Source organism: Amblyraja radiata, chromosome 13, assembly GCF_010909765.2.
Source record: "Amblyraja radiata isolate CabotCenter1 chromosome 13, sAmbRad1.1.pri, whole genome shotgun sequence".
In the NCBI taxonomy this organism is placed as follows: Eukaryota; Metazoa; Chordata; class Chondrichthyes; order Rajiformes; family Rajidae; genus Amblyraja; species Amblyraja radiata.
The window spans coordinates 45,322,764-45,336,918 of NC_045968.1; the positions used below are offsets into that span (position 1 = coordinate 45,322,764).

The 14,155-nt window shown below is 44.2% G+C and overlaps 1 protein-coding gene across 1 annotated transcript in view; it reads right to left on the bottom strand.

Annotated features, from left to right (window-relative positions):
- Window positions 1-14,155, bottom strand: part of dner (delta/notch like EGF repeat containing) — a 231,198-nt gene that overhangs the window by 142,978 nt on the left and 74,065 nt on the right. Inside the window, exon 2 of the mRNA XM_033031924.1 lies at window positions 2,825-3,124. Coding sequence (XP_032887815.1) covers window positions 2,825-3,124 — 300 coding nt within the window. The remainder of the gene's footprint in view (window positions 1-2,824; window positions 3,125-14,155) is intronic.

The following is a 14,155-nucleotide window of genomic DNA, read 5'->3' on the forward strand; positions in this document are numbered from 1 at the left end:
AGCAAAACAGAGAATATTTCAAATAACAGTTGTCTATAATGAGGAGTGGTGCAAGAGCAAGGCAATGCCTCAGTGTTGGACGTTAACATGACATTGCTCGAGAGGAAGTTTCAACGTACCCGAGTAACCAGGGATAAAATGATGAAGTTTGCAGGCGAGAGGGCTACGCAGGAAATGGTTGCAGAACATTAATTGCTAAGAATCTTTCACACAATTTAGTTAGTTTAGAGATACAGCGCAGAAACAGGCCCTTCAGCCCACCGACTCCGCGCCAACCAGCGATCCCCGCATATTAATCCACTATCCTACACACACCAGGGACAATTTTTACATCTACCAAGCCAATTTACCTACATAGCTGCACGTCTTTGGAGTGTGGGAGGGAACCAAAGATCTCGGAGAAAACCCACGCAGGTCACAGGGAGAACGTACGAACTCCATACAGACAGCGCCCGTATTGCCGCAAGTGCGGTAAGCGCTGTAAGGCAGCAACTCTACCACTGCGCCACGTGCCACCCAGTTGAAGCTGCTTCCTTCAAGGCAAGCATCAAGGATTGCCATGGACATTAGAATTCCTTTCTCATGAACCTCAGGATGTCATATTCATTGGGTATGGGAGTGAAATGGCTGCAACACCGGCATTGGATCGAAGAGCCGTGGTTTAGAATTTGAGTTTAGTTTATTGTTGCATGTGCTGAGATACAGTGAAAAGCTTTTGTTGCATGCTAACTAACCAGTCAGTGGAAAGACAATACATGATTACAATCAAGCCATCCACAATGTACAGATACATGATAAAGGGAATAGTTGGGCCGATGGGGCCTGTTTTGTGCTGCATGACTCTATCTCTAAGAATTGAGTGAAGAAGATGAAAAAGGTAAATAAAATGGAAACATTTCCCATTGACATTAGCATGCCGAATATCTGTTGTATTTATTAATTGGAGTTACTAGATTTTAGTGTTCAGGTTTATGCAAACTGCATACATCATTTAGATTTCATTAAGATGGCGAACCACAGCAAGTACAATCAATGTTATGAAGGCAATTATGTTAATGTCACATTTAAACAACAGGATGCCAGATCCAATGTCTGCAAGACCTACATGAACAACACATTCTGAGAATATTAAAAAGCTAGAATGTTCGTGTCTTTAGCAGACAAGCAATATAGTTCTGTATGTAGGATAACAGCAATGAATAAGATTATTCTCTTATAAGATTTTTTTAATGTATTACTTTATGTGATGCCATTTGGTAATGTGTGTGACATTTTGGTTCATTTTCCAAGGAATTACCCAATTACTGAAATCATTAAACCCCAATGAGATACTTTGGAGTTGTTGGGCACATTCTGAAGTAGAGTTTTGTAGTCACGAGGAATAAGAGATTAAGTGAATTTAAATTTGGTCAAATTCATAATAGTAAATATGGCGGCCTCCAACTGGAATCGACCTCGATCGCAGAGCCTGTGGACTTACCATCACAGAGCTGGCTGACTTCGGAGGCTGTGGTGGCGTTGCGGCTGCCACCCGACTTCGGAGGCTTCGGGTTTGCTGCAAGATGTTTCACAAAACATGGGGGGGGATTGACTCCAACCTCTCAATACATGGGGGGGGGGGGACTTTGTAGTTCTTTCCTACACATATCCCACACATATCAGTCTGGCCTTTGGTCTTTAGGCCACAGCCTTTTAGACTTTAGAGATTCAGCGCAGCAACAGGCCCTTCGGCCCACCGATTCTGCGCCGACCAGCGATTACCCCGTACAGTAGCCCAAAAAAAGCCCCCCCCCCCCCGGTTCCATGGCCCATGGTAATCTGTCAATCTGCGCCTTAAAAATATCTACCAACCTCTTGGTAGAAATCTACTCTACTGATTAAGTATTCACTGTCTAGTGTCATTTTCATGGATTTTAAACATCAAGTGTTGTTGTGCATTCACTTCCTTTAAATATTAATTGAAGTAATACTTTTTTGTAAAATATATATATTTTTCGCCCTTCCCTCAGATTATATTGATTATTAATTTCATTACAAAAGTCCAGCATCCCTGATAAGCAGATTTGTCTTAATGTAGAAACAAGGAACTGCAGATGCTGGTTTACAAAAAGAAAGACACAAAGTGCTGAAGTGGCTCAGCGAGTCAGGCAGCATCCCTGGAGAACATGGGTAGGTGACGTTTCGGGTTGGGACCCTTCTTCAGATGGTCTCATCAGTCACTCCAGCACTTTGTGTCTTCTCCTCTTAATGTATATTTGTAGACATTTTTCTTGCAAGTGGAGGTAATAGCTGGATCTATTTCTCAAAAGAATATACTGACACAGAAATCCAACAGTAAAATCACTGTAACTATCCAGGCAAAATCTGCACCCCAAGCACCTTGTTGAAGAATTAGACTTCCAACTTCAGATATACAGAGTGGAACAGGCCCACCCCCCCTCTCCCTGAGACTGCACCGACCACTGATCACCCCGTACACTAACACTATCCTACACACTAGGGACAATTTACAATTTTACCGGAGCCAATTAACCTATAAACCTGTACATCTTTCGAGTGTGGGAGGAAACCGGAACACCCCAAGAAAACACATGTAGTCGCAGGGAGAATGTACAAACTCCGTACAGACAGCACCCATAGTCAGCATCGAACCCAGGAAGCAACTCTACCGCTGTGCTGCCCCATCAGATGATAGAATTCCTGCAATTTGCTCGACAGAACTAGAGAAAGCAGAATTATTTTGCCAAAAGACTAACATTTGCCTCAGGAAATAGTCCCGCCTACAAATTGCTTACGTAATGAGTTTAATAAGCAGATTCCTTACCTCTCTGAGGTCCCAAGTTAGGCCTACCACATTGTGCCCTGCCGCTGGGTGCCAAGACGACAAGGTAGTTGTTTGCCATGAGGACGTGGATGGGGTTACTTTCGGAACCATAGACGTTGAGGCCGGCTCAGGTTGCCAAGGCAACGTGGACTCTGCCCACAGAGGGGCAGGAGTGCTTTGTGGCGGCTGTTCACAGTTTTCACCTTGATAGCCTTCTTCGCAAATGCAAGCATAGCCATCGATGTGGCTGCTGCAGTTGCCATAGTGACAGGGATTGCTTGCACACTCATCTGTTCGATCCTGAAAGCAAAAAGAGCACACGATTACTTGTATTTATTTCCCCTGTTGGAGTTGATTTGTTTCCCAACACAAGAATGTATCTCAAGCCCTTGTATATGTATTAACTTCTCTTCGACAATCAAAATACATCGTGTGATATGCATGAACATTCCCTGTGGAAAATATCAGCAAATGTCACATTCCCAGGCACTTCAGAATCACCGGCATGCAGCATTGGGATGATTCTGCCTTTAGTTTCCCATCCCATCCTGAGCTGAATGCCTCCCATTGACAATACAGCTTGTAAGGCAGAGTCACCACAAAAGGGGTTCTGAGTCATTGCTCCGCATGAGGCAAGGCTTTAACATGTCAAAACACAGATCCATCATCCCAGTCAATGCAGGGATAAGAATTACTCAGTTGAGGTGTTAATGATAGTGCTGAGACTATATCCGCTGCTGAGATCTGTCATGCAGTGGGCCATGAGATGATTTCTACCGAAGAACAAGGTTAAATAAGATATCATTACAGCACCATTCAATGTGTTGAAACATTGAATTAAAAAAAACAACATTCATGTTTCAGCAGTTAAAATCAGTCGAGTTCCATCTAAGACTCTATTTTCATGCACTGGCAAGCACTGATATCACCATGACGCGGAGATCCCCCAGCTATGCCTATCACCACTAGCTGCACCACTGTGCTGGCCTACAATATCTCTGGAGCAGTGGGAGCATTCTGGGTGGCCCTGAAGGCTCTACGTCCTGTGATTGCCATCCAGAGAAAACTCTAATGAAACGAGTCTCATGTAATGAATGATATGCCCTGATGACCAAATGCTTAGTGCGTCATCCTGGACAATAAAAGGTTATCTACTTCAAAGTGACCTTCATGAGCTCTGGTCTTTTTGTTTTTTTCTACTTAATTCTCTTGGAACACACTGTGGTGCCCTCTGACTTCACCACCCAAATACACCCAGCCAAGACTGCCAATCAGTTATCTGTCGTGTAGTTGTGCATAGTATCATGATAGTGAAAGTAGAAATTTGCATTTTCTGTCCAGGTTCACTTCTTGTCATTCATCCTACTTTGCAGTCCAACTTTCACAGTCTTCCAACCCATTTGAGGACAGTGAAGAGAAGCTGCATATGCAAATTCGGTTCAATTCTTGCTGAGGAATTTAGCAAATTCAGCACAAGTAAAATGTTTGCACTGTCTCTTACAAGTGGCTCTGCAAGGCCATGTATACTGATGACTATTCTGTACTGAGATGTGCAAGTATTTGTGGGAGTTTCTTTTATCCACTTTAAATATGCATCTTCTACAATTATTTTACAATCTACATCTTTACCACAAATGAACCGATGAATTACTCATGTAGACACAAGGAACTGCAGAAGGTACACAAAAATGCTGGAGAAACTCAGCGGGTGCAGCAGCAGCTATGGAGCAAAGGAAATAGGCAACGTTTCGGGCCGAAACCCTTCTTCAGACTGAGTTTCTCCAGCATTTTTGTGTACCTTCGATTTTCCAGCATCTGCAGTTCCTTCTTAAACTCAAGGAACTGTGGATGCTGGTTTACAAGAAAAAAGACACAGAGTGTGGGAGCAAATCAGCAGATCAGCCAACATCTCTAGAGAGCATTGATAGGTGATGTTTTGGGTTGGGACCCTTCTTCAGACTCCCTGAAGAGAGTTCTGACCTGAAACATCTCTTATCTAAATTCTCAAGTATACTTGAACGTGGGTTCTCATGTATCCTTGAGCTTGTTATTGTGAAGCAAACTCCCCTTGTGTTAGATTTCTCCACAATTAAAAACATCTTCTTTGTGTCCATCCCTCAAGTTTCTTCAGAATGTTACATGTTTCAATAAAATGACCTTATTTTACTTCGGAGTCGCGTGAGTGACTACGTGAAGAACCCCGCCAGGACGCATGCGTGTCATATCGCTACACGCATTGCAACGAGTCACAGCAGGGGGAACGACGTTCCCCATAGCGGCAGAATTTAAAAGCCTGGAACAGCAGGTAAGGAGACTCTGCGTTCTTTCCACTTACTTCACAGGTGGAGGCATGGACAGATCCACGAGAAACAAGAAGTCTGCGAAAAAGCTGGCGGGGGAGAACCGCGGAGTTGCGGGCAGCCAGCAGCGGCCAACGGCACACCAATCTCCCGTAATGGGAACAGCTGTGCCCGACTTCGCTCCCGCTCCGGCCAAATCAACACCACGGCCGGGCGGTAAAGCGAAGCAAAAAACTGATAGTCGTTGACTCCGATGAGTCCGACTTTGAACAGCCGCGAGCGGCCAGTGCCCGTGAGCATTGGGGCCGGTTGGAGCGGCTTCAGGAGCAGCCGCGAGCGGCCAGTGCCCGTGAGCATTGGAGCCGGTTGGAGCGGCTTGAGGAACAGGAGCAGCCGCGAGCTGCCAGTGCCCGAGAGCATTGGAGCTGGTTGGAGCGGCTTGAGGAACAGGAGCAGCCGCGAGTGGCCGGTGCCCGAGAGCATAGGAGCCAGTTGGAGCGGCTGTTGGAGCAAATACTCCAAAGTGGCAGGCTCCGGGAGGTGGAGCCTAGTCACAGTGGGCAGCTAGTAAGTCCTACAGCAGTACCTCTTGTAGGGCTGCACAGTGTTTCTCCCTCATCAGAGGGGAGTACGGGGGGTCAATTCTGGGCTGACCCTGAAGAGGGGTGTGCAGAACATACCCCTAGTGTGCATGGGGTGCAAGAAAACCTATTGGATATGGTGTCCCAGTTCATTCAACCCGACCAAACTGGCCAAAACCTGGAGCCTAAAATAGCTGCAAGTATCGACTACATGTCATTCAACCAGCTACAAGGACAGGCATTATTGGACACCACAGCAAGACACTTACCACCAGGGAACTGCAAATCACTAAATGTTCCCAGTGTCAACCAGTGTATTTGGAAACATGTCGGAGCCTCAATCAGAGCCAGGGACTTGAAACTACAGAAAGTTCTGAAAGTCCTAACAGCGGGAACTACGGCTTTCGCCCGCACATTAAACGAACAAGATCACCAGGATGCACTGGCTTTATTTTGCAACTCCCAATACGAGTTAAATAGTATTAGGAAGAGTGCCATCCAACCGGCTTTAGACCCCAAATTTGCAGGCCTGTGCAAACCTGGAACCTCCAAACCACCAATATTACTATTTGGAGGTGACTTATCCAAACAGGTAAAAGAACTTGACGAAGAGGCTAAAACCCTGGGGCTCATTAAAGCAACGTCCAAAAACGACTTCGGCCAGAAACAGCACCCCTACGCACCCACCAGTCGGCCAAGACAAACTGGTGAAAGCTCGAAGGCCAGGAACACTCAACATCGGTCTTTTTTAGGCCATGGCCCAGACCGGCCTTCCTGGAAAATGCGCAAACCCTCAACACCGACCCAACTACAGACCCAGACACCGGCGCCTCAACGTCCACGGAGGATGCCGAAAAAGTAACAAACCTACCACTGGTAACCATGGAGGTAGGTGGGTCTGGTTCCTTACGAATTGAAGGGAGCATGGAGGTTGGTGGGAGATTACAATTCTATCTGGATGCATGGAATAAGTTAACTACCAACACTTATATTTTAAGCAGTATCCAGGGTTATACCATAGAATTTATACAAAAACATAACCCTCCAGTTCAGCATGTACCGAACCAAATGTTCATGCTTACAGGCAAAGAAAAATCAAAAGCGCATGCTGAACTACAGCGGCTTTATAAAAAAGGAGTAATTGAGAAAACCCAACACGAATCACAGGAATTCGTGTCCAATATCTTTATCAAAAACAAGAAAGATGGTGGTTGCCGCATCATCATAGATTTGACTAATTTGAATACTTTCGTACAATATATTCATTTCAAGATGGAAACCTTTGTTACTGCTAAGCAATTGATTTCCAAAGGTTACTACATGGCAAGCATCGATTTAAAAGATGCTTACTATACAGTACCCATAAGAAGTGACCACAGATGTTATTTAAAATTCAACTGGATGGGTCAGAGATGGCAGTACAGGGCACTACCTAATGACCTAACATCAGCCCCCAGGCTGTTCCCTAAATTTTTGAAACCAGCCCTAGCGTTTCTGCGGAAACAAAAACACATGGTAATGGCATATCTAGATGACTTACTTATTGTGGGCAAAACTTTGGAATTGGCTAAACAAACGGTAACAGCCACAAAACAATTATTTGAAAAACTGGGGTTTATCATCCATCCAGTTAAATCTAAATTAACGCCTTCAACCACAATGGATTATCTGGGGTTCACCATTAACTCAGTTCACATGTCAGTGACTTTGCCGAAAGAAAAGGTTACAGCCTTAATAGAGGCTTGCAGCAAAATCATTGACATCACTAAACCATACATCAGACTGGTAGCAAGAATAATTGGCAAAATAGTGACTGCGTTTCCAGCCACACAATTCGGACCTTTACATTATCGAAATTTACAGAGGGCTAAAATACGAGCACTCAAAATTAATGGTGGTCATTTTGACAGACCAATGAAGCTACCAACAGAGGCCATAATGGAACTAAAATGGTGGAAAGATAACATTAGGCATTGTTCCAATCCAATCATTATCAGCAACCCGTCTATGGTACTACAAACTGATGCCAGTGCACTTGGTTGGGGTGCTACCAATTCCATCTCCAGCTGTGGAGGGAGATGGAATGCACAGGAGGCATCATTATTACAAACACTGGGCATAAACTACCTGGAAATGTTAAGTGCATTCTTTGGCCTTAAGTCATATTGTTCTGGGTTATATCACCAGCATGTTAGACTACAAATTGACAACACCACCGTGGTAGCATATATCAACCATATGGGTGGAAACAAATCGACATCATGTGACAATCTGGCCAACACAATTTGGCAATGGTGTATCCAGAGAGATATTTGGATATCAGCTACCTACTTACCAGGTAAACTAAATTTAGTGGCAGACACCAGGTCATGCAAATTCAATGAAAACACTGAATGGATGTTGGATAAAAATGTATTTGCTGAAATTACAGCACGGTATGGAACACCAGATATCGATCTATTCGCATCCAGGCTCAATCACCAGTTATCGAATTATGTTTCATGGGAACCAGACCCTGGGGCAGTGGCAACAGATGCATTTTCGCTGCATTGGGGGAAATTGTTTATTTATGCATTCCCTCCTTTCTGCCTCATCAGTCGGGTATTAAGGAAAATACAGAAAGACTCTGCGTCTGGTATTTTGATAGTACCCGATTGGCCTACTCAACCATGGTTCCCGGTGATACTCGACATGGTATTAGAACCATGCATCACTATCCATCATAGACCTAATTTACTGGTTCATCCCGTAACAAGGGAAAGTCACCCATGTCATAATTATACAAACCTATTAATTTGTAGAGTTTGAAAGCACCTCTACTACACCTGGGACTGACGGACCGAACAGTGGATATTATTTCAGCGGCCCACAGACAGTCCACCAAAAAACAGTACTTGGTGTACATCAAGAAATGGGAAATGTAATGTCACAACAATAACATCACCCACAGATCTATGAACATCCCGTCTGTTCTGGAATTCCTGGCAAGCCTCCATTACGATGAGGGGCTCAGTTATAGTGCCATCAACTGCGCCAGAAGTGCTCTGTCAACATACCTGTGGCAAGGAACAGAGCGGCATTCTGTTGGGACACCCCCCCTGGTAACCAAACTCATGAGGGGCATTTTTAATGTTAATCCCCCAAGAACCAGGTACTCCCAAATATGGGATGTGAGCATTGTACTGACCATGTTAAGAAACTGGTCTCCAGCTACAGCTCTGTCCCTACAGAAACTGACTATGAAAACAGTCATGCTGATGGCCTTGGTCACGGGCACATAGGGTCCAGTCGCTACAGAAACTAAGGCTGGACAACATGACTATTTCATCTGGAAATTTAACTTTTCACATCAATGAATTAGTCAAACAGAACAGACAGGGGTCAGCAGGCCTAAAAATAGAATCCAGGGCCTACCCAACAGATGATCGTCTGTGTATTGTAACACACTTACTATTATATATGGAGTATACTAAGATCATCAGAGGCAAAGAAATGGCACTTTTAATCAGCTACAAACAGCCACACAAAAAAGTGACAGTCCAGACCATCTCGAGATGGCTAAAACAGGTCCTAATAAAGGCTGGAGTAGACACTAACATTTTTAAATCTCACTCCACCAGGGCTGCAGCTACATCGGCAGCTATGAAGTTGGATGTTCCTATGGACCAAATCCTCAAGACAGCAGGATGGTCAACGGAGAAAACTTTCCAACGATTTTATAACAAACCAGTAATTGAACCTGGAACATTTGCAGAAACAATTTTAAGTTCTGTAATATAATTTTACCCCATAAATAGGGGCTATAATTTGGTGTTAATAAATTTATCATTGTTTTTTCAATATCGTATTGATGTCTAATGATGTTAACACTATTCTCCCCATAATCAAGGCAGATGTGATGCATGGACTCGTTACCACGGCATGAGATCACGGAGCTTTAAAATCTTCACGTAGTCACTCACGTGACTCCGAAGTAAAATAGTAAGATTAAACGAGAACTTACCAATTTGAAGTTTGATCGTTATTTTATGAGGAGTAACGTTGAGGGAATACGTGCCCTCCGCTCCCACCCTTGATCATATACTCAACTGGTATCTCTTCTCTAATCTTACTATGTTTAGTCATTACAGTTATCTGTGATTTCACACCGCTGCTTTGAAGAATGACACGCATGCGTCCTGGCGGGGTTCTTCACGTATTCCCTCAACATTACTCCTCATAAAATAACGATCAAACTTCAAACTGGTAAGTTCTCGTTTAATCTTACTATTTCTGCTAAGTTCCAATGCGTACAGCCCAACCTGCTCAGTGATTCCACATAAGTGAACCAATTCATTCCAGGAATCAAATGGTGAGCTTCTCCGTACTGTCGCCAAAATAATTGTCCCTTCCTTAGAGAGACACAAAATGCTGGAGTATTTCAGGGGGTTAGGTCGCATCTCTGTAGAAAACGAATAGGTGACGGGTCACCACCCTTTTTCAGATTCAGAGTCAGGGAAACTAGAGGTATTGAAAAGATTCAGAACAAATCAGAGCCAGCACTGATGACCAAGGAATGGCAGAGCCCACAATGGTCCATTGTTGGCTGTGGAAGAGGTGATAACAAAGGGATATATGGATGCCGACAGTGAAGCAAGCAGGACGACTAGTCTGTGGAGGAATGGAGAGGGAATGCAAGAGTTACTTTAAATTAGATAAATCAATATTCATACTACTGGGTTGTAAACTGTCCAAGCAAAATATGAGGTGCTGTTCCTCCAATTTGCGTGCTGCCTCACTTTGACAGTAAGGTGATAAAAACTGTAAGCACTAATCCAGCTTTGCCTGAGCCCTGTACTGCTATAGCAAGTGTTCCCTACTTTTACACTCTATCCCCTTTGGAATTATGGTCTTTTGCCTTCCTAATTACTTTAATCACGTATGTGTATGCTAACTTTGCTGATGTTTCATGCATGACACCCAGGTCCTTGCAAATAGCAGTATTCCTTAGTCTCTCTCCATTTAAACAACATTCTACTCAATATTTAATTTCTATCCTTGCTATCCAAGAGGAGAGCCTCACAAATCCCCACATTGTACATCTGTACAAATTGTTGCCCGCCCACATCAATTTTCTTAGTCCTCCTAACAATTTGCTTTCCTGCATACAGCAAATTGAGCTTCAATACATTCAGTGCCTGCATCTCAGGAGCTCCAGCAAAAATCCTGTACCATTAATTAGAATGTACCAACTTGAAAATTATTAATTTATCTTAACTCTGTTTTCTCTTCGTCAGCTAATCTTCTATCCATATTAATATATACCCCCGGTGCAATGTATTGCAATACCTTGTGTAATAATAACCTTTTATCTATCACTTTATCAAATGCCTTTGGGAAATCAAAAATAAACTACAGGTTAACCTTAATGCACCTTGTTAATTACATCCTTAAAGAGCTCAAATATATCTGTCAAATACAACCTCCCTTTCCTAAAACAATGTTGACTATGCTCCATTATACTATCAGTTTGTTAAAGTTCTTCCACTGCTTCATTAATAATGGCTTACAGCTTTTCTCAGTGACAGATATTATGCTAACTACCCACAGTTTCTGGCTTTCTGTTTTCCCCTCTACTTCAAAAGGGGCATTTGCAGTTTTTAATCAATATGGATAAAATTTAAATCTTAAAAAAAGAAATTATAATTTAATAATTATTAATTAGAATAAGACCAATATGGATAGAAAATTGTGAGAGGCATAGATAAGGTAGACAGTCAGAACCCTTTTCCCAGAATGGAAATGTCCAACACTAGAGGGCATAGCTTTAAAGTGAGAATGTGACAGTTGAAAGGACAATAAGCGAGTTCGGTATCTCGATAAATGCAAGGAATCATGGGATTTGTCAAAGGTCATTCGGAAATTTTTTTTAAAGCGAATGCAGCGCTGTATAAACTGGGTATAAATTGTTAACTATTCTACCAAGGAATTAATTTAGAATTCTGTCAACTCAATAGCTTCCTTTCTTGTTCACTCACTACTCACTACTTTCGGTGGGCGGCGCGACTCTCGTCAGCAGCGGCCTCTGCAGTCCGTCTGCGTTTTTATTATTTTATGTCTATGTTTTTATGTAGTTTTGTTATTTTTTGTTGGGGTATGTGTGTGGGGGGGGGTGGGGGGTGGTGTGGGGGGGGGAGGGGGTAACTTTTAAATCTCTCCCTGCACGGGAGACCCGACCTTTTCTTTGTCGGGTCTCCGTTGTCGTTGGGGCTGCAATGAGGAGCGGCCTCCAACAGGAAGACCGGGGGCTCTGGTGCCGACTACTCACCTCACCGTCGCGGAGCTGGCCGAGTCCAGAGCGGGTGGAGCTGTGGTGGACGCTGCTGCGGCCCGACCTCCGGAGCTTCGGAGGCTGCAACTGCGGGTTTGGCGGACGGCGGCACCGGGAGCCCGCGGGTCCCTGGAGGAAGACCGCTTTTCAGGGCTTCCGCAACGGCGACTTCTCCCGCCCGAGTTGCGGGATTGAAGAGCTCCTGGAGCGGGGCCTTACACCATCGCCCCGCGCGGCTTGGAATGGCTGCGGGACTCTGCGAGCGCACGCCGGGGGCTCTAACATCAAGACCCGGTGAGCGACCTTGCATCACCCGGCGTGGCTTTAATGGCCGCGGGACAATCGCCATCGCCCGCCGGGGGCTTTGACTTTGACTTTGACTCTAACATCGGGGGGGAGAGTGCAGTGGAGAGATAAGTTTTTTTGGCCTTCCATCACAGCAATGTGATGGATGTTTATGTAAATTATTTTGTGTCTTGGGTCTATTTGTTTGTAATGTATGGCTGCAGAAACGACATCTCGTTTGGACCTCAAGGGGTCCAAATGACAATAAATTGAATTGTATTGTATTGTATTGTATTGTATTGTATTGTACTTCACACAGTCCCAGTTCCTGTTCAGTTCATTAATCTGCAATTATGGGATATTCAAAAAGTTAAAGAATTTATTATTTTAATTTAATCATTAATGTGTTTGCTACTGGAATAAGAAAATATTACTTGTGTTTGAAACATTTTCTTATCTTTATTCATGATTATTGTGTAAAAATATATTTAATCTGAGGCAAACAGCGACTGTCTCAGTGTGATGTGGGCTGATGCTTTACCTACAGGCGGTGTGAATGTACCGTTAAGGCAAAGATTCACCTCAGAGGAAAACTGAGTACATGGTTGGCCCTGTGAAGTAGCCGCCAAATCCGATATAAGACATTTAACTGCAAAATGCCTTTAGTATTGGATAGATTGAGTGGCAGGTCTGTGCTGTTTCAAGTTTGCGGTGATTGTGGTGCGTTATCCCCAGCCATCTCGCCCAGTACACGGTGACCAGCACAGTTCGCCAGCCCTTGTTAGCAGAGGCTCTTTGTGCAGGTGTTACCCGAAGCCCAAAGGTTTTGTGGAGGTTCTGCGTTAGGATCGGGCACGCAGCGTGCTAGCGAGAGGGCTGTCAAATCAGATCAGTCCAGGTTGCCGAGTGGCCGAAGGACGGATTTTAATGGGTCGTTATTAAACTGTTCCATCTGTGCCGCATCGCCAGCTCTCTCTCTCTCTCTCTCCCAGATCCCCCACCCCAACTGTCGACAAAGTCTGATTGAGAAAATGCTCCCACTCATATTGCGGATTGGCTCCACACTTGTCCACTCTCTGAGGCGGGCGGCTCCTCCTTCAAAGAGAGCGAGAACAGGTCCCGTCAACTGGGGAGCTGCGACCGACTGCTGAGTGAAACCACTAGTTTGGCTGTGATTCAAATGGCTGTAAATTCTCATAATTATCATCGCCCAGTCACCAAGACCTGGCTCCCAACTGTGTGCCCTAACAGACTGGAACCAACCCCAGAGGTTAAAGCAACAGCATCTTTATTTAAGCCAACTCGCCTTAAAAGTTTAACCAGCCTGTTCGAATCCAATCTGAACTTTCCAACCTACCCCCCACACAGCTCATTCTCCTCGTTTCCTTCAATCCAGGAAGGTTTTTTCGTAAGGGCTGTCTCAAATTGGTTGACCACACAACTTGTAATTCGTGTAAATCAATATCAAATTTAAATGGCTGTGAGTCAGGCTAATGCCAGGGATTTGATAATTGACAGGTTCGTTCCTGGCATTCTTGCATTTTCAAGGCTGTATTGAGTCAATAACTTAAATAGATGCAATTGTGGATTTGTGCAGCCTGCAGTACGCTGTGGCCTACTGCTGACATATTTGACGGATACATTTATTTATGAATCTCATTGAAATTAATATGCAGGTCCGTACACGCACAGTAGCTCAGCTTTCGAGAATGTTTATCCCGAATGACCCATGACCTAGACATGCGCAGTTGTAATACCGAACGGGGGGAAGGGTGTGGGAGGAGGTAGGGAGCTTTTGCATTTTTCAACTTGAAATTGTGCAATCTGGTGCATACTGTAGCGAGTCATTTAACTT